Source organism: Atractosteus spatula, chromosome 4, assembly GCF_055471065.1.
Source record: "Atractosteus spatula isolate fAtrSpa1 chromosome 4, fAtrSpa1.hap1, whole genome shotgun sequence".
Classification (NCBI taxonomy): Eukaryota; Metazoa; Chordata; class Actinopteri; order Semionotiformes; family Lepisosteidae; genus Atractosteus; species Atractosteus spatula.
In genome coordinates this window covers 72,105,742-72,126,827 of record NC_142709.1, presented here as the reverse complement: position 1 = coordinate 72,126,827, position 21,086 = coordinate 72,105,742, and the positions used below count along the sequence as shown (strand labels likewise).

Here is a 21,086-nt window from a genome sequence, read left to right as displayed (position 1 = left end):
TGAAATTATTCTGAATGAGATTTGCCACATTAAATAAATCGGGCTTCCTTTTAAAACGACAATGCACTTGCCATCAGTTTATCTGGTGTCGCTCGTTTGACAATCTGATGAACAGCTGAGAAATGTTCACTGCTGTTCTAGTATTCCTTTTTAACGTTGCCTAATGTCTCCCGGCATGCCGGCAATTCTGGACCCGACCTTTGAGTCTCCTGAAGAGGAAAGCTGCTGAACAAACAGGCCCACAAAGGTGTGGGGGGGAGCCCCCCCCCCGTTCCCCATCTGCTGTGCGTCGGGATGGAAGAGGAGTCCTCTGCCGGGCTCGTGCCCTTGTTTATTCCTTTTTCACCAAATGTCACTGCATCACTTTGGGGGCTTGGCTGTACTTGTGAAAGCGGGGAGCGCAGAAAGGTCTGCAGTGCTTGTACAGGTGCTGAAATGGCTTGCCGCACTGTGCCGATAGCTGAAGTGCATCCCGAGAGGGAGTTATCTTAAGCCGTTCGGGGCTTTCGTTTTCGGGGGCGGTTCTCACACGGGCTCAGGCATGCGTGTAATTAGTTCCAGGCCCCCCGCGCCCTTCTTAGTTCCAGCAGGAAGCATGAATCCGCTCGCGGGCGGGACGCACACCAGTGCCCTGCTGGGGGGAGACTGCGTTCCCAGGGACACTCTGCTCAGGCTGGAGCTCGCTGTGCTTGTGCTGATTAAAGCAGTCTCCCATAAACCCGGAGAGTGTCTTTCCTCCTGTGCGCCCCAGCCTCTGCTTTGTCGTGCTGTGTGGTGTGCTTCGGCGTTTCATCTCCTCAGTGAACCAGATTTGAGGTTTCTTTGATTTGTTTTTTTCCTTTAGAACGCCTGCCAGCCGCGCGTGTTCTGCCGGAAGCCCCGTGCGCTCGGCAGCGGGAAGATGGCGGGGGCACGTGTCCCCGCGAGTGCAGCGGGATCGCGGGGATAGAGGGCGGGGGATCGGCCGGCCCGGCGCCGGGAGGGAGTGGGACGAGGCCGGCTGTGATAATGAGCCCAAGGGTTTGTGTCTGTGGGGCTGGGCTGCCCTCTCCTGTCCCCGGGCTCTGCTGATCTGCGATCTGGGGGCGGGGAGGGGCATCCGCTCCTTCAGGCGGAGCAAGAGGAGGTCCAGAGTGGGGTGGGCGTCTGGCGGGGGTGCCGGCGGCCGTGCGTGTGACCTTGTGCGTGAAGCTGCAGTCCTGACCCCCTGCTCCTGCCTTGCTGGCTGCTTATGCATTTATTCCCAACGCCCCAATGCGATCAAGTTACTGTCACTGGGACTAGTGTGGTGTTTTTCTTTTGATAATCTCGACAGATGGAGTTGTTTTTATATTGCGTAAGGAGTTCTTCCCTTCTGGGAAAAGATGGGAAAAGTCCCTGTGATTCGCATGTTCTTTGCATTTCCTTTTGCTGATGTATTGTACACTATATTTTATCCTTATACCAGCACCAGATTTTAGCGAATGCTCTTCTGTGGGGGGAAAAAAGTATGAATGAATTTGCTTTTGAAGTCTTCCAGGGATGCCGAGGTTAACGCAAGGGCTTAAATAGAAACGTGACGGCAAAGGTTAGTGCAGTGGCTCTCAGCCTTGGTCCTGGGGGCACCCATCTCTCCTGGTTTAGGCTCCAGTTGGACCCTTTGTCACTGGTGCTTATTGATGCCAATAACTAAGCTGCTCCCTTATTTTGTAACTAAACGGCTCTTAATAGGAGATCAACTGATGGTGAGCAGATGCATAAACGCCACTGTATCTTGCACTCCACACTGTGGAGTCCAGTTGGTTATGTTTCAGCCAGCACAGCTGAATGAGGGCAGTCGTAAAAATTCACTAGTTAGCACAGGGTTCATACCAGTTCTAAATCTTTCAGCCATTCAAGATTTAAAAAAAATCCTCAAATAATTATTGCTTACGCTTATATAGCGCTTTTCTGGACGCTCCACTCGAGGCGCTTTACAGGTAATGGGGACTCCCCTCCACCACCAATGTGCAGCATCCATAGAAAAGTGATGCTTGGCTATTGAGCTCTAGCTAAACACGGAGGAGGGGTTACCCAGGACCACAGATCTAGGTAGACGCAGGTTTAGCTCATTGTAGGATGGCGTTCCTCAGAAGAGTCTGGGATGTGCCTGAGGTTAACGCAGCCCACAGCTCCAACAAGTTGACAGTCTGCATCTACATGACTGAAATAACCCCCATTACCAGGAATTAGTGCTGTTAGTAACATGTCATCATCACAGGCATGGAAAGGACCTGTGAAACTGCAGGAATGAAGATGCACTCTGTGCTGCGAGAGAAGGTTGAAAACCTACGTTTTTTATGTAACAGTACAGTGTTTCTGGAGTGCTAAGATTTGGAGTGGGATTCTTGTGGAAGAAATGAGAGGAATTTGAGATGGCATGCATGATCACAGGAAAAAATATGGAACTTAAATCCAAAAGTACTGAACTTTAATACATTTTTTACACAACTGTTAAGTTATTAATCAGCTTAGAGTCCCTTTGCATCGCGCATGTTACTCAGCCAAAATCTAGTTTAGAATTCCAGAGGTCTGTATTTCTGTGTTTCCGATGCGAGATCCTTCTAGTGGTTCTGAATTGAAATTATACCTTAGTTATGGGGGAAAACAGGCCTCCTTAGAGTTTTCCAGAAGTGAAGCTGACATGCTTGTTTAGTTACCTCTCCTCAGTGCATCTTTATTCATCACCGTCTCTGTAATGGTACTTGGATTCAGCTAGGTCTCGGGGATGCCCAGCAGCAGTTGAGTCCATTTCTGTTGCTGCTGCAGTTGAGGTAAGACAAATCAGGACGGAAATGATCACATTTCCTGTTAGACATATAGTAACCAATACGGGATTTAGGATCTACAGGCAGTTTAAATTAAGCAGGTACTGCATTTTGGAGCTGCTCTGGTAGACATGTAGTTGTGGTTTACATCCTGTTTATTTGGGAAAGGAGAATGCTCCCCCAGTGCATAAAGATGGATTGCATTGACTGACCTGGGCCAGTTTAGACCAACGATTAGATCACACAGTGCCTGGTGGTTTCTTGGCTGCGATGGAATTATAGCCATCAAGCCCAACATTGGAGAGTGGGCTGTAGATCAGAATGAAGGTGACAGGAAGAGACTGTTTTGCTAGAATAAAAACTGGAAATGCAATTGCAAGGTGAGCTGAAGTCGTTTGTCGTGCCGTTTTGATTTCTCCTCGTGCCTGAAAGAGAACCGAGTGCTCCTCTCACTCTCTTGCGCCAAAGATGAATTGGCTGCTCTTGCGCGCTGTGATCTGCCCGCCCTCGGCGCGGGTGGCCAGTGGGAGACCAGCAGCGTGTCCTCCAGGGGCTGTCCTGCTTGCCAGCTGAGGCAGGCAGTCCGCGGAATCACTGCCGAACTTTCTTCCTCAGTGGCGCGAGGAACACGTTCCCGAAAGACCAGGGGAAAAGTTCCAATCTCCCCACAGGATTCCTGGGAACCCTCTGTCATCTGACATATCTGTGTGTCTGTATTGAGTGTTTCGCAACAGTTAAGCACGTTTTAGAAACTACGTTGAAGTTTTTACATTGACTGTGGCAACTGTGTTCCTGTTTGTGAGGGCTTAATTTTAGGAAGATCTTTCTTCTGTAGGCACCTGTTGTAAAAGAAGAAAATTTCTTCATGTCTTAATGGTTGAGAGGAAGGAAATGCATTGGCCTTAATTGTTCGTTATTAGTGTTTCCGATACCAGGAGTGACCAAGAGCTCAGCCGTTTGCTGTTAAAATATGTTCCGGCTGAGCAGAGCAGAAGAAGCAAAGTCACAGGGAACACCCCTCCCCCCACTGTGCGCTTGGCGTGTCTGCAGCAGTTTTCAAACCCGTTTAAATAACCACTGTCCTGGGGCTGCCTGCTCAGCACGGCCCGCTCACTGGGCCAGAAGCTGACAGCTTGAATTCTGGACACGAGGGCTGTGCTTCTAGGCATTAGTGAGCGGCGGCGCTTTGCTAAGAATCATCTGCGTATTCTGCTGTTTAACCCGTGCCGGTTCTTTGTACAGAAGGAATTTTATATTTGTACCCATTACCTCCCGAACGCCACCAGCACGGCTACGCTGAAGAGGGCCAGCGGCATCTAATCCTGTCCGTCCGTACCGGTCACCGATTTCTGCGCTGTCCGTTTCTTCAGTGCGAACGAGATGCCAAAGGTCATCGTCGGTCCTGTCGAATCAGCTGCTGAGGTTCTGGCCCCGACCCCTCCCTCCCTCCCTCCCTCCCCCCTGTTCTCCCATCTCTTTCACTCCCTGGCAGACGTGCTCGGACGTTAGCGCACGGGAGGGGAGAAAAAAAAGAAAAGGACCCGTGCTTCTTCGTCATCCGTCCAAGGCTGGCCATCCCCGTGTGCCGTCTTAATATTCCCCGAGTCCTTCAGTCAGACCGGAGCTCTTTTTATCTCCAGTGATGCAGCGCAAACGCTACCTTGCAGGGAAAGCGCTCAGTGCGTCTCTAGCAGGCCATGTAATGAGCCCCATGCTGCAACAGCTCGGCTCAGCCCGGCCCCCTCCCCCTTCCCCCCTCCCACTCCCGGCGTCGTGTGGCTAGGAGTGTGTGTGTGAGAACAGCGGCTCTGCTGGAGTATCCCTCTTCATGGACGCTACGGCTGTAGTTCCACTGCAGCAGGTGGAGCGGCTGTGGGAGATTCAGCTCTGAGTTTCGGGAGAGACTCTGCCCCCCTCTTCCCTCCCCCCACCTACCCCCTCCTACCCCAGAGACACTTAAAAACCCCAGGAGACCCGTGTGGGGTCCCCCCCCCCCCCCCCCCGCCCCCAGACTGTGTGGGCACAGACACGCCGGCAAACAGGATGGCTTTTTTATGGCTTCCCTGTAAATACCTCTGTATCGGATTGTACTGATTTCTGTGTCAAGAAGAAGCACAGGAGAAAAGCAAAAAAAAAAAAACCCAACAAAACATCAAAACAAGGGCTGACGAAACCAGAATAAAAATAGCTCTTGGAGGAACCGTAGCTGAAGGACCCAACAGTAAGGGGATGTTGGAAGAAGGAGCCACATTTTCTGATTCTTTCCTCTTTCTCTCCGAGTGTTGGAGCTGTGGAATGAGGGTAGATGTTGAAGTCAAGCAGCAGGCAGCGCTTGCACAAGCATTTTTCCGGGCTCTCGATCTCTGATCGATTGAAGTGCCCGGGCACTGAAAAAATGTCTCCCAGCATCAAAAACTTGGACTGCTTTTCCCCGATGCTGTGCCACTGTAAGGTAGCATGCACCAACAGCACCATCTCTTTGATGTTTGGATGCAAGGTGAGTGAATACATCCCTGTTTTTTTTTTCTTTTCTTTCTGGTACCCTAGCAGTCTGCTGAGGGGAATACACAGATGCAGGGATTTGTTTATCTGAAGGGATTTGAGAGGTCTGGCTCTGCTGAGTGCCGTCTCCAAACTCTAGCCTTGATGAATGTCACTAATTGTCGTCAGCCTAGGAAGCAGGCGAGCGACAGTGTCTGTTTGCAGTGGACCTTTCTGTGGCAGTGACTAATCAGCACGTATGTGCACTGCTAAACTCTTATGTAAAAGCTTATTTTGCTGTGTGCTGTATGTAAATCATTAATTTATGAGCGTTGGTAATTTTTCTGTGGGCAGCGGTACAGATGTCTTTAAAGGACTAATGCCACCGGAGACCTGTCTGTAGAAATACAAGCCTGGGAATGGTTCCTGACATGTATTGGCAGAAGTGATTTGGTGAATAGCAGCTATGCCCCAGGCAGTTCTTCTATATATAAACCTTGCATTCATATGCCTGTTTCTTGCACCTTGTTTTGCTTCCGTCAAGCCCTTGAAATCTCGTTTTTGCAGAATGTTAAATATAATTCTTTCAGAAGTATTGCTTTTGAACTGTTTTACTGAGAGACGTGTCTAATGAGCCTGGTATGTGATAGACACTGTAAACTCCTACACGACCCATAAAATCACACTAGTCTGCAGCAACCTTTTTTTTCTTTTAAGTTATCAAAAGTAAGTGATGCTGTAATTGTAAAGTAAGGCATACATTTTAACCGAGTGATTTGAAGAGTTTGGCAAGATGCCCTTTCCCAAGTCTTTCAGCTGTTTTAATTATGTAACCACCTTTTTTCTGAATATTGTCACGCTGGAAGCATTCTGTTAACTTAAGATCAGCTGGAAGGGCACAATCCACCATTCTTGCCTTACTTTAACAGTCTTTTCTGACATCTCGTGGATTCAGAGTCGTAATGAGAAAAATTCTAGGGATTTCTGAAATTATTATTCTGTGGCAGCCCATTGGGGGATTTCTGTTTGGGCCAGCATTCAGACACGGGTCCAGTTGGTTCCGGAGTGTCAGCTGGTCTGTGTCCTGACAGGACAGCGTGCAGTTGCATTTAGAAAAAGGGTTTCTTGGAATTTAAGAAATTGAGCTCATCAAGGCCAAATCGAGAAGGTATCCTGTTTAGGCAGTACTCTGGCTAAATCACTATTCTAACCCTGAAAAATAACAGTTAGCATTTTATGGCTTGTTCTTTTTAAAAAATAAATCTTGCATTAACAATTATTTGAGCCTCACTTCTCCATGAGCTGTTTCTTAGACAAGTAAACATGAGCTCAGGGGTTCAGGCTGGTGCTGCAGCAGTGCTGTACCTGCTGGCTGTGGTCTTTCCTCGACCGCTGGGAAACGAGGGCGAGTGTTGAAGTTGAGGACTGTTGCATGTGCAAAAACTTTTTTGAGCGAATTCCAGTTCAGATCTGTGCAGGGGTGGGTGTTTTGATGAGGTAGCAGTTTCAAGGTGGGCGATTTCTCTCTTGCAAATTTCATTGTGCCCACAGCTATTTACCAGATCTGAGTGATCCAGAAGTTCATTAAAAAATTTTAATGTTATAGCATTGATGAAAGGGAGGGACTATTTTTTTTTCTATTTCTATTCAGAGAGTTCAACAGTATTGTTACTTTTTTCAACCGAACAGCCTCCGGTCCAGATCCGTATCTTTGTTCTTGCGTATATTCCCACACGTCCTTTTCCTTGTCTGTAAACGTTCCTGTACGGCGACGCGCAGCACTCCGTAGGGCATGAAGGGATTTCTGCACGCTCAAGAACGAGAGCAGCTGCTACTAGACTCAATGCAGCAATTAATCTTCCTGGGCAATTGTGCGTTAATCTGTGTGAGCTGCTGAAGTGCTGTTTTACAGATTTAATTCAGATGTGCGCTATCAATTACTCCCCCCCCCACCGATACCTCAGAGAAGTGCGGGAAGAGTCCATGTGACATTCCCACAGGAAAGGCGCACGTGTGGAACGAGCTGGCTCACAGAGGCCGCGGTTGTGCCATCGTGTTCCTGCCAGGGTACCTGGGGCTTGTTCTCATGTTGAGCTTCTGTTGAGAGGCATCTTGTTCCGGGCAGACGAGTGTTACTGTAGCATTAAGGGCCGGGTTTCCTCTCCTTGCTTTGTATCTCTATTTTTACATACTGTAGGTTTTTAGATTTTAAAAACTAGAACAGTATTTAAGGACAGGGCAGAGTTCAGAGCGCGGAACAGCTGTTTAGTTGCTGTGTTGGTTTTGTTTCGCTGCTAAATTTAGCAATTAATACTTGAGAGACAAATCGGAAAGACCGAAGACCAAGTAAGGGAAAGTAAAACAAACTACAGAAAGGCTTGAGCTCCTTGGGTACTGTCCGTTCGGTTCTGTAACCCATAAACCCAGATTCTTCTTGTCAGTGTTTGTATTCCTCGTCATTTCCCAGTCTGGCGGAAATGTGCGGGATCGGGACTGAAGCCGATCCCGGTAGCCGAAAGGGGAGTCATTAAGACTGGGTTCCTCGGGGCGTCTGTCCCTCTTGATGGTGTTGGGGGGGCAGGCTGCGAATCGGGGGTTGGGGCTCCCGATCAGAGGTAGCACGTGGAGAGTTTACAGAGTGGGAATACGGAGTGTGTGGTCTTCCACCCACCACCCTTCTTCACTTCTTCAATGGGTGGCTTTTTGATGACTGATATTTGATGCTCATGGGTGAACACAGCAGTACTGTAGTATTAAAGTAGCCAAGCAATACTTGTTACTCATTGTTACCAGTACATCTATATTCTATAAAATTAAGTGTTTTAACATCGTCAGATCAACTACTGTGTTGGCTCTGACCTGGCCCTGGTCAGCAGTGCTCATTATTATTGTATGACATTCTTGATCGTATGTTGACTTATTTCTTTTGCAGCTTGTGTTGAATGAGTTGTGTGCATGGAATCAGTTTTGTGGATGAGAGTTGGATCCTATATGTAGAGAAAGTGGTCTGCTGAAGTCATCACGGTTAAATGTCACTTCGGAGAGCCTGCTAGTTTATAAATCTTAAGGAATGGCAACAGTTTTGAAGATGACCAAGAGTGCTTGCATAACTGTAGTTCTTTGTGCAGCCCTTCATTAAAAGGATCCTATAATAAGGTTTGCAGTGGGGACTGCAGCAAATTTGTACTGGTCCATGAGATCCAGTGTTGTGTACACAAAGTAGTAACACAGCCTTTATTTTTTTAATCTCATCAATTTCGCAATCAAAGCTGTCCAGACCCACTCATAAACATGCAGTCTATTCACTGGATGTTAAGCAAGCTTCAATGAAGAAAAGAAGCCCAGTAGATTTCAGACTAAGTACAGTGGGAGGGAGAAAAACTGATCCAGCTAAATTTGTGCTGCAGGGACCACACTATTATTTAGCAAGTGCATTGTCTCTCAGCTGCAGCTCTCAGCTCTAGTTTGAATGCAGCTGGCAGATGTGTTCTTAAGAACCTGCAGTGCCGTTTTTTGTAGAGAGGTGGGGGGGTCGCATAGCTCTGCAAATCACACATTTGGTGCTTCATCCAGAAATGTGCTGGAGGAGAAGAAAGGCTAGAAGGCGGAAGGAGGTGTGTTTGGGTCATCTTGCTGATCAGTAGCTGCATCAAAGCTGGCATGATAAGACCACCAGTGACTCAGTACCCACAACATGACTTGGCAGTTTGATGTTCTACACACCCACGCTACTTTGTGTAAAAAAAAAAAAGTGCCTTCTGTTGTCCCTTCGCACTTAACTTTACGCAGTTTTCATTGACGCTCCCCTTGTTGTCGAATTTTGAAAAACTGTCAGTCTCTGCGGAAGACTAATGACTTAATTTCAGGCTAATGAGATGATGAATTCTTCCTGGCTGGGTGAAGCACAGTCTTCGTATCGGATTCCTTCTGGTTGCCATTCTACTCATGCTGTCTCCGTGCAGCGATGGGGGTGTTTTAATCAGAATTGAGACTGATCGCCGAGGTGGGGTTACACAGGAAAAGATGGGGATAAAAATCTTTGAAACACCCAGCTCCTGCTGTCAACGTGTGCTGTATCAATTGGAGGTGCGCAGACTTGTTTCCTTTCCCACCAGACCAGCCTTAATGCAAAAAAGTACAGATTTCAGAATAATTTAAATAAATAGCCATACTTAACATTCGCAAGTTAAAACTGGGTTTCCTGAATACCACAGAGTGCTAAGCAGTAATCTAAGGTGCATGAGCATTAGAAGTAATGAGTTGTCTGGTGGATGAACCGATGAATGGAGTGCCTTGTTTGCTTGTGGTTTAAAAGGTTGGCCTACTGCAGTGTATTAAAATCCCACAGACCCAGTGGAAGAAGAGATTTTTCTAGGTTCTTCTTCTAGAAAGCAGTTGGTCTGCAAAGACCAAAAGGATAACATTATCCGGAGGGGGGGAGTCTGTCAGACCTGTCCTCTGCAGTATATTCATCCAGGGGCTTTTCCCAAACCATGTTTCCCTCTTTATCTACTGAACCGAACTCCAGCTGCGCATTGGCCTGAATGTCCATCTGTGTTGAAAAGAAGTGCAATCTGTTGTATTGCCTCTTCACTGTGGAATAAGGCACGGGGCACTTCAATATGTCCTTAACTGTTGCATGGTACTGTATTTGTTCACCACCCAGCAGTATTGGGTGGTGTTGGCATAAAGATGTAACATAGTGAGGATTTGTGTAGTTTTTCATCTCGCAGATGCTTATAAACGGGGAATGAAATCCTGCCTATGGAAACAGTTTGGCAGCCCCTCCCCCAACTCTGATCAAATGTGGAAAATTTGCTCTTAAGAGCGACTGCATTGGTTTTGTTTCCAATACTGCTTTTACTAATGACTGCTGGATGCTTTCCTGGTTTAAATTTCCACTATATACTTTGTAGGGCGAAACTTCATGCTAAATTAGTTTTAGTAAGTCCAGCAAAGAAATACACTGTTGATCCATTTTAAGCAGTAAAATACCACACAGGTATTAGTCGTCTGCCTTCACTTGTACTCCTTACCAGGTTTTTATCTAGGGACCCCTAAAATCTGGTCAAACAGTTGCATTGAAGCCCTCGTGCGTCAGCAGCAACACCCCAAGTCTCCGCTGTCTCCCCACTGACGCCGTGAGCCCCAGCAGTCCAGAGCTCCGGGTTAGTACCAGTACCAGAACGGACCAGGACCCAGTGAAGCTGGGAGGAGGAACACAGAGGCTCACAACACAGGTGCCAACAGCACCCTTTCACCTGAGACTGGACCTGCCCACCAGAACCAGGACCACTCCTGCTCCAGCGTGACGCCTGTGGGACTGGCGTGGTGGGGGGATCTCCACTGGAGACCCGTTTCTGGAATTTAGCCTCTGCTCACTCCCGAGATGTGCGACTACGCCCACGCGGCTGCCTCCTGGACAGAGCACACCAGGAAGTGGCTCCTCCAGGTTAAATTCAAGAGGGATGTGCTCGGTGCCAGGAGAATTCTCCCTTTGCCACATGCTGCACTGGGCACTTGAGCTCAGGGAGTGATGCAGGAGCTTTCATCGTTAAAGCCCCAATACTGAAATATTGCGTAGTGTGTTTTACAGCTGCAGCCACAGATGTTGGCTCCCCCCTTTACAGTTATTCACTCATTCACTGAGCATGTTAGGTATTTTTATTCTGTACCTCCTTCAGTGATACCTCTTGTAAAGTTATTGAACTCGTGCTCATCCTAGGATGCTAGAGTTAAGATGCTTTTCCAAAGTGATTGAAGACAGGTGTTGCAAACTGAAGTGTTAACATTATTGCCTGAAGTTATTAGCCGAGATTGCTTGGGTGCATTATGGAGCTCTAGAGCACTGATATTGATTCCTGGTCCTGCAGGGATGCAGTGTCCTCTGCTTTTCATGCCCCCTAGACTGTTAATGACTTTATTTGAATTAACTGTTCACTTACAGTGTCTAATTTTTCAGTTTCCGTGTCTCTCCTCACTGGAGATTATACGGTAAGTCTGCTGCAAAACCTGGTGGACTGCAGCCCTCCGAGACGGGAGTGAAGATCCCTGTTCTGGGCAGTAGCGATATGAAGTGCTTATCCTAGACTTCATATTGTTAAGTTAAAATGCCAAACACTCGCTCACGCCTGTTCATAATTCTCCTTAACGTGAAAGCTGTGTGCAAGTAGCTGTGGAACAAAAGTGCTGAAATTGCGGTGAGAAGTTGAAAACAAGTGTTGGATTTGTGCCTGGCAGGTGCTGCGACCGTGGCCCTTTGCAACTCTGGGGAATGCTTTCACAGAGCGAAGCAGCATAGCCATTGCAGAGCCAGCTCACTGCGCTGGGGCAGCGGCTCTGCTGGGTTACTAGGACATGGCATTCTAATGTGTTTGCACAAAACATCAGAAGCATGGCACGCATTTAAGTTCAGAATGATGCGAAACGATTCAAAGCTAGACTTTAGAAGTCGTTTCTAAGACATCGGAAATCGGACAATTTATTAGTTTTCCATTGTGGGCTGAGGTTGAGCAGCAGAGCAGTCAGCACAGTCTCCCTGCATTAGAAGCTTTATTCAGGAACTGAAAGAAAATGTCATTCCTCGTGCCTCTGCTCCTTCTCTTATTCTTGTATTACAAGAATATTTTTATGAGAATTTTTAGAGATCTTACTAGCCTTTTTTCTGCTTTCCGAGCTCTGAAAAGTTACTCAGCATGCTGAGATCTACAATGTTCACCTCAGTCGTGTCTCATAGTTCCCAGTGATGTACTGTAGTATTGCACACACTTCTATGACTTAATCTTGATTTCACTGTGGGGGAGGCAGTAAATTGTTTTTAATAATCCCTTTTGCCCATCAAACAAACATGGCATTTTTCATCATGTATCCAATTTGTTCACATTTATCCAGTGTCCACTACCAAAGAGCATCTAAGCACGTCAAAACACGATCTTATTGAGTGGAGCTGACTCTGTGCTAAATCCCCAGCTCGCTATGCATCCTGCACTAATGTGGCTGTTAATGTAGCTCTCATCAATTGAAGGAACTGACATCAAATTCAATTTTCTAAACTATAATGTAACTTTATCATCTTTGAAGATAAAGACCGAATTATTCAGTGCAGTTCAGTTTATCTCACTGTGAGTAGAAGGCTTTCTCGGCTTCATTTCCCGCCCCCCCCTTTTGATGTGTTCAACTGCCCCCTGAAGTGAAAGTGAGAAGACTGCGTTTCAGCCACATTTCTACTGTGACCAGCTGAGTTCTGAGTGTCACGGGAAGACTTCTGCTCCTTAACACACGCGGGGTGCACCAGTGCACTCTCCAGCTGCCGCGCCACAGACAAGGCTCACTGAACAGCTGCAAGGTGCCAGATTGCAAGTTCCTGAAGAGCGTAACCTTCTTCTCTTCCAGGTGTCGTTCCTTTCTTTCTCAGGCCCTGCATCCCTCAGGCCTGTGTTCCCACTGCACGCCAGCAGAGCACGTGTCCGATACATCGTGCCCGTGTTCCCACTGCACGCCAGCAGAGCGCGTGTCCGATACATCGGTGTTCAGGGGTGCTTGTTGCTCACGAGAGAGCGTGGCTCTCTTTCAGCTTCAGCTGTGGGATTCTTCAGGATGCGGGGGGACTTTTTTTCCCTTTGGCAATGTTTCTTAATGAATGCTCCGATTTTTAAATAGGATATGAAGAATTATTTTTAAAGCAAATTCTGCAAGTTCGGAATAGTCGTTAAACATGTGCTTAGGCGCTACCAAGTAGACACCTGATGCCAGCAGCTGTCAGCTCCATAGTTTTCTTTCTAAAAAAAGTTGTACCTGTCGGTAACACATTTTTAAAACCTTTTTAATTAGTTCCAAGGAAAGAGCACATGATTGCTTTATGTTGTTGGGAGACACTGTGATATTAGTAAAAACCTCTATAGTTCATCCCACCCAACCACTAAAATCTGCTGTACCAGTGTATTGTGGTCTTTGAAGCAGCTTGTGTGATGGTCTTAAAGAATTAACAGCAGCAACTGGCAGAACCAGTGCTGAGCATTTCAGCTGCACCTTGGTCTTGAAGCAGGACTACTCTTTAGATCAAGACAAGTTGCACTTCTTGCTGTTGTGCCTGTTGCTGAATAAGTTCAGCCCCTCCAGCTCGTTTGGTTGCTGTTCATCGATTGGCCATCCGGCCATTTCATGACCGTACGCTTCGTATTTGTTTCGGTGGCACGGCAGAGCATCTTGTTCCCTTCTCCCGCAGCCCTTAGTGTAAAGCAGCGCCTCCGGTTCTCGGTTTCAGTTTGCTTCCTCATGTTTTCGGAGAGTGTCGGAGGCCCGGTTCCTGCTTTGCCTCTCGCTCAGTTGTGCCCTCGCTATGTCGTCCCTGTGATGCGCTTCCTGTGGAAGGCGAGGAGATGGCAGCTTGCGACAGCGCGTCTTTTCAGGACAGTGTGGGCTCTGCTTGCACGGGCCCTTCCGCTGTGCTCCATATGGTACTGTACACCCCCTGTTGGGCTGGGCTGAGCCTGGCTGACAGCGGCTCCGGCATGCTCTTTCGGGTTGTCTGCCGAGACTGACAAGGCGCCACTAACCTGGCACTGCCCTCTTCCTCTTTCCTGCACGGGCAAGTGTACGGTCTGTAGAACTGAGCAGTATTCTGCTCCTCTGAATGTGTAAGGAAGGACGGGGAAAAGGGAGCAAGGGAAGGCCAATTCCAAAGTTGAAAAGCAGAAAGAAAACATTTCAGCTGTTCACCCTTCTTCAGGTTCTTCAGACACTCTTCAGACACGCAGTCCATCTTTGCTTGTTCCTCTGCAGCCAGCGCACGCTGGTGCAGCTCCCTGCTCGAATCCTGCGCTTGTATTTGAACGTTCATTTCAGCATTGATCTGGTCAATGTCCATTTGAACTGAAATGTGTAGGTGTAGAATTTTGTATTGCCACTTACTAGCTCGTGGCAGTAGTGTGGGGAGAGCTGAGGAACTTGTGACCAGCTTTGCGCTGCTCAGGATCTGCTTATTTTGTTGTTGTTTTTTTGTACATGTTGAAAGCCTGATTTCTTATTTGTGGCAACAAGCCAAGGTTGAAACCTCCTCAATTCAGATGAAGCAAAAGAGCCCAGTAGCGCAATTCAGCTCAGCAGCGGAGTGCATTATTTTGAAATGCGTCCCATAGTTCTAAGCTCCTTTTGGAAAAACAAGTCATTTAGCCGGTCAGAAATTGTAAAAAGAAACTCAGAAATAAGCCCTTGTATTTAATTTAAGATGATGGATTAAGTGGTATTGGAAGTAATGTAGCACCTTAAATCGTTGATTTTACCAATTATTTCTCCAGAGACAACACCTGTAACCTTTGATTATTCCAAGATAGTCTTGCTGAACTTCAGGAACTTTCGGTTATTAAACGAGATTCAGCAAAGTGTTTTGCTTCAGCTCCTGACCGCCCCCTGACCTGCCGGGCTGGAACATTCCTTTCACTCTTCATTAAGAGCAGTAATATTTGACTGCCTCTGGATTTGTGTCCTATATGAAGAAAACAAAACATAAATATAGGGTTATTTCACAGTTAGTGAACAGAGTTTTGCATCTTTATTCTTGCATTCCTTCTTATCCTAATGAAAGGAAATTGGGAAAGGAAACTCTTGAGCAATGCTTTTTCTCCAGTATTCCTAAGTATGCCATCTGGGCCTCTATAGGTGAAGCACAACTGGAAATTGGATATCAGCCAGAGGTTGTGTGAATAAATTGGAAAAGGAGTCCTGGAGCAGGGTTGTCTTCTCCTCGTGATGTCTGAAGGCACCCGGCTGTGCTAGTGTCTTTCTAGAAATGCACGTGTGAAATCCCAAGATTGGGTAGGTAGAGCAAGTTCATGTTACTGGTTGCTAAGAGATGCTGCTCTCACCTCTACAACAGCATCTATGTTCGTGGAGGCTGGGGACAGAGAGGCTGATTTCTGCTGTTCAGATCTTTTTTTAAGAGGAATTAATTTCTTTGAAGCTAGCCTCTGAGCATTGTTGTGCGTGCAAACCAGTTTCTGAAAATGCTTGCTTGTCTGGATTGGAATCTCTGGGAAGTGTCACCAATGTATTCACTGAATAACACAAGTAAGCTAAACTTCTTAAGGCTGAAAATTCTTGAGTCATTCTCAGGGGTGTATGCAAGTGTTCTGTACTTAGAAATGCATCGTTACAGCTGTAGAGATCTCAAATCTCAGATTTAACCTCAGATTAGACGGCAAATTTATTCACAGCGGTTACCTCCAAGGAAAAGTCCTCTTACTAGCACAGGGGGGAGGTTTCCTGTCTCTTGTACTGCATTGTGCATTGCCTGGCCTTGCAGTTGTCTCGTGGGAAGTAAAGGTTGAGGAGTGCAGGTGGGGTGAGGGTGAATCTTAGTGAGCTGAGGCTGCCTCTGGACAGCAGAGAGAGGGGTCTGTGCGCAGTGACAGGCCGGGGACCGAACAGCTGCACTGCACATGTGCCCTGAGCTTGTACCGAATGAGTATGACTAGACTAATCCTCACTCCTTTTTCAGTTGGTAGAATAATAAACAAAAACTGCAATGCTGAAGAGTTCCTCTTTACCCTATACCCTTCTGACTTGTCTTGTCTGCTATAAACTGCGGATGAACAGCTGTTTTGCCTTTGTTGTCCTAATGTTGACCTCTTTTATCTTAATTTTCAGGTTGTATTGGATTGTTGCACATCTAAATCTAATCTCTTTATGCTTCAAAAATATAGGATGTTTCTGAACAGGTCACGGGCAGTGCAGCCCTCCCCTGCAGGGCCTTGCTAGCTGGAGGAGAGGCGTGTCCCTCAGACACTCCACCGCATGTCCGGCCACCGGGGGCGCTGTGGCTGAGTGTTAAAACCCACCGCCTTCTCGGCAGTGCCCTGCCTCTTGCGGAATCCCGGTCTCTGTCGTGAGCCGGGCTCGAACCTGTGACCACGGAGCACAACCCGCACCTGCGCCAGTTGAGCCGATCGGAAGCCTCACCCTCCTATGTGTCTTTGCCTGAGTGGTTTAAAAGGAAGGCCAATGGGCTGACATATACCACGCTGTTGCCTGTGATCTTAAGGTGAAGGTTTTTCTTTAAAACAGTCTGATCCGTGATCAAAGGTGACCTTTAAGACCACAAGATTTGACACAAGAATCAAACACTGTTTGCCAAGGATTTTATCAGCCCCTATAGTCACCTGTACATTTTGTTTTAGATTCTCATTTTCATGACTGAGAATCCTTTGCAGATCAGCTGCAGCACCTGGCTCAGGTGGCATGGAGTGTTTCTGCAGCACCTGGTCCGTAATCTGAGGTTTCCTGCAGCACCTGAAGCTTAAACAGCTTTGAGATTCTGTGAGGTTTGGGCTGGAATCCTAGATAATGAATACTGACAGCTTAGAGGGGAGTTTTACCAAGTTATTTGATGAAGGTGATGAAACTATGATACGGAGGTTAATATTTTTTTTCTTTCGTTTTTTATCCATATGCATGATCCTGTCGGTCAGGTATCTGCTTATTTTCTCTTTATAACATTGAGGTTATATTTGATGCTGCTCGAACGTTTCTTAGGTGCCAGTTGTATTATCATGCTGCCTGTCACTCCCTTAGACTGGAGATCCATGCATCACCTCTTGGAGAACTGGAAGCCTTTTCTGATTCTTGTTATAACTATGTAATAAAAGTCTACAATCTCACTGTTGTACAGGAGGTTTAACATTGATTTTGGCAGTGAGCTCCACAAAGCTGGTGCTAGACAGGAGAATGCAGTATTGCCTCCAGTGTGGAGGCTTCATCTGGATAAGACCTGAATCAGCAGATCTCAGATTCAAGAGTCAGACTATACTCGTTCAGTAATTGTCAGCTCTGCTTCTGATACTTTAATTGGACAAGTGATTTGAATACTGGGTGTATGTTAGTGTTTTCCAGGTCACAGCTTTCTGATTCCCTGCTTGGCAGTGTAGTGGAAAGGCAGATGGGAGGGGAAGAGATAGGATAGGATCACTTTATTAGCCATATACAGTTTCTCGCATACCCCAGCTTGCTCTTCATGAGACAGACACACAGACCTGGAGTGATGCTTGGGGTCAGAGCGCAGGGTCAGCCATTTATACAGCGCCCCAGGAGCAGCTGGGGTTAAGGGCCTTGCTCAGGGGCCCAACAGAGTAGGATTTGAACCAGCAACCTTCCAGCCACAGGTGCAGATCCTGAGCCACAGAGCCACCGCTCTGCCCTTTTTTTTTTAAGAGAGGGCCTTCCCACGTGACTCTTAGTGTGGACTTGTCCTCACCACATGGTGGCAGCACTTTGAGTGAACATCGGGCTACTGAAGTAAAGCAGAATCCATTTCATCCCCCATCTTTTCCTCTGTGTAAGGGTGTGTGGGGGTATGACATGAAGGAAAGAGCTATAGCGCCCTTTTCCCCAAGTCCTGTTGGTTTAGGTCTCAAATGAGGAGAAGAGGCCTGGTGGTACCTGTTCAGAGCTGGAGAAAGGAGCTCGGCCTTCTGGTGATGGAGGTGGCGGGTGCCGCACTGGACGGTGTTTTGAGAGCAGAAAAGAACAGATTTGCTTTGCTCTCTGAAGATCTGCTGCAAGTATGAATGTTTCTGGCATCGCAAAGCAGGAGAAAGTCTAGTACATGACATGCGCACCACATCCTGTCTGTGAAGGAGGGGTGCGGCCTTGTCAGGAAAAGGGCATGGGGGTTTTGTGAAAGTTTATTTACTGTAGTACAGCATTCTGTTAATCATATCAGTATCTCTTAAAATAACTAGAAAAACTTATCACGAGTACTTAAATTCCCACAAAACAGGGCTTTTGTTATCAGTGGAGTACATTTTTTGGTCTTGTTGTACAGCATGTGGTCGTGCCACTGCTGTGTATTTTAGGGATGCGCTCGTGATACTGTGCGTTAATGGTGGACATGAACAGGAGCAGTTTCCTTCAAACAGGGAAACGTACCTTTTCCTCTTTAACTTGAGCATCACCTGCAGCAGGAAGTGCAGTCAAGCAAAGATGGTGCCCGTTGCTGTGGCAGCGGTACCTGCTGTGCTTTCTACTCCCAGTGAAGGGAGTGGGTGGTGCACACTGCTGCAGGCGGAGGGTGTTTTCTGTCAGGGGAAGCCCTGTTCTGAATTGTTCAGGCTAAAAAAAAATCTTTCTGCTCTCGCTCTCTCGCACTTACTGGAGTGAAATTGGGTGATTCTACTGCAGTCCGGCCACTTGCAACTCGAGAGGTCATACTAATGCAGGGAGCGAGGCAAAACTGATCGAAGTGGGAAGTATTGAATCTAAAAAGGGGGAAGTGTCCACATCGGGGGCAGCAAGTTTCAATTCAGGACTTGAAAAAATAAGCAGAGGAGGTTAGTTGCTACCAAGTCTAATATATTAAATGATTTAATTCATTAACAAGGGTCAAACCATCCATAAATGCCTTATTAATGAATGTTTGAGGTTTGCAAATTATACATTAGATATGTGTAAACCCTCCAAATACCAGACATGGGAATTTTAGATGCACGGAATTGACTTGTTTGCTTAGTTTTCCGGTACTGCTCATGCAGTCAAAGTTGCATCCCTGATTTTTGTTATAAGCCGTGTTTAAGATGGGAGACTGGAACAAGCTACAAAGCTATGCTGGAGAAGTTGATTAAGGAAAGGCTGGATGACCATTCTGGATCAGTTAGCTGCTAGCAACCTAATGAGATGGATGAGCCAAACTGCCTTCTCTCGGTGGTAAGCATTCATGTGTTCCTTAATTGATTAAAGGAACGTGTACAATACACTGTTTTTTTATTTTTATTTGTCAAGGCTATATGTGTGACAAGCTTGAAAAAAAACATATTGCAGCCCATATCTGCTGTCACGTGCATGAGTTTCAAGCTTAGGCCTCTGTCCTGTGAGGTGAAGGAACTCGCCCAGGGCTGTGAATGATGACCCCTGCAGCAGAGTAAAGGAGAGGAGCTGGCTGTTGCACACAGGCTGCAGAAGCAGATCTCTGAGCAATGTTATAGCACCTCCAAATTCTTCAGGTCCCAGTCTGGCCTTACGGGGGGATGCATCTCGCTCCTGAATTTCCATGGTGACCACTTTTCCTCTGCTCGTCAGAGTGATACCCTCCCCCCTGCACGATCGCTTTCACTCGCTCATATTTTGCAGGGCACCTTTGAGTGCTCAACGCTACACGGAAAACTGCAGACAGGACCGAAAAGGACTATCCACCTCATCTTGTAAATCAGAATCGGAGGGGGGGGGAGATGATGAAGAGAGCAGGCTTTCAATTTTTAGTAACTTTTATTCCAAACCCCCCTGTGTGTAATTGCTTTGGTTATTGTGCACTCCTCTTCCAGTGTTGTCCTTTCTGTACCTGAACACACTCGTCTGCCACGGAGCACGATACTGACAGCTCAAAACATGATCCTTTTTGTCCAAAATGGACTTCGTTACCTGCTTCCCCACTGCCCTGTGCGGGTTTTGTGTGGTGAAGTGTCGGGGGTTTGAGGAGGTTGAGAATCTATGCTAGTTGTCCGAGCTAGCGGACTGCTTGCTTCTTCATCTCCATGCATTACGTGCAAGATTCTGGTGCCATGAAATTTAACATGAGCGGCCAAATAACATTAGAGCTGATCTAAATGAGTCCTAAGTTAATCTGCACTGTTACCAATGGTTTTTTTTTCTCTTATTGGGTAGTCATCTTTATTTCACCCTGGTTGCTTAAGGAGGGCCAAAGCAGTCGTGACTTTTAATTATTTTAGATGTCACTCGCGAAGCTCTGTCAATCTGCAACACAACCCAGCGAGATTAGTTTTTAAAACCCATGGAACAGAGAGCTGTCTAACTTACAGCAGCAACTGGGAATCCAAGAATGTGGTTTCTGGTGAGCTTCAGCATAGCTAAATCCTGCAAATCCTCTAAGCGCTGAATAGGTCTTGTCAGTCAAGCCCCACGTTGGCGTATCAGATCGGTCAGTGTACTGGAGCAATCTTCATCCTGGCGCTATAATTTAACACGGGGGAGCCTTCCCCCTATGGCAGACCCTCTTTAGTTAGCACCTTGGAAATGCAAAAGTACATTGCAGGCTCTTAAATGTTGCATAGCTGGACAAGCTTCTGAAGACCCATCGGCACTTGCAGCATGCTAATGGAATGAGTTTTTTTTATTTTTGTATGTTTTTTGGACTAGAGCAGTGTGGATAACCTGTTAAAGAATTCTTTCAAGCATGCAGTTTGTGGAGTACAGTGACTTGTTCATACAGTTACATGCATCTGATGCTGAAAGTGCTGGTATCTGCCCTTGCTGCTACTTCATTACCATACTCTACAGATTCATTTATTTAGGTAATACCTCCATTTTTTTCAGGCCTGGACTCCAACAGCAAGTTTTTTGTAGCCTCTCACAGCCCTCAGATCCCTAGTTTTGACAGTTGACGTTTTGCTGTGAAAGTGCGACTTGTCCTGCGGTTTCACACTGCTACAGGAGAATTATCTAAGGAACATCATAACCCATTGAAAAGGCAGCTGCATTTGCAGGCATCTTGGGTAGTAACTACATTTCTTCTCCCTCGTATTTCACACCAGTTCGAGGTAAGTTAATGTCGCCAAGATCAGATTCAAGCATTGATCGCACTAGGGAGCCAGGGAAGAATTCCCAACAGAGTTTCAGGAGTGGGGAATAGAAAGGGCAGCTCCTCACAAAATGCAAAAACACGGCAGCATGATTTTTTTTCCCCTCCCGTCGGCACTTTCAGAACCACGTTCATTGTCATCACTCGGTGACAGGGAGTCTGAGTTGTGGCCTGACATGACCTTCCTCAGTTACTTCTTTATTCAAACCAAGAGAATGAAGTACACATGCAGTTCT

At 46.8% G+C, this 21,086-nt stretch overlaps 1 protein-coding gene across 21 annotated transcripts in view; it reads left to right on the top strand.

Annotated features, from left to right (window-relative positions):
* LOC148837180 (disks large homolog 1) overlaps nt 1-21,086 on the top strand; it is a 174,601-nt gene that overhangs the window by 53,579 nt on the left and 99,936 nt on the right. Inside the window, exon 1 of one of the 21 annotated variants that reach the window (XM_088915116.1) lies at nt 5,254-5,283. The exons of the other annotated variants lie outside the window; for them this stretch is intronic. Within the exon in view, the coding sequence (XP_088771242.1) occupies nt 5,269-5,283 (15 nt within the window). The 5' untranslated portion in view covers nt 5,254-5,268. Of the gene's footprint in view, nt 1-5,253; nt 5,284-21,086 lie in introns of those variants that run through there. 21 annotated transcript variants of the gene reach the window in all.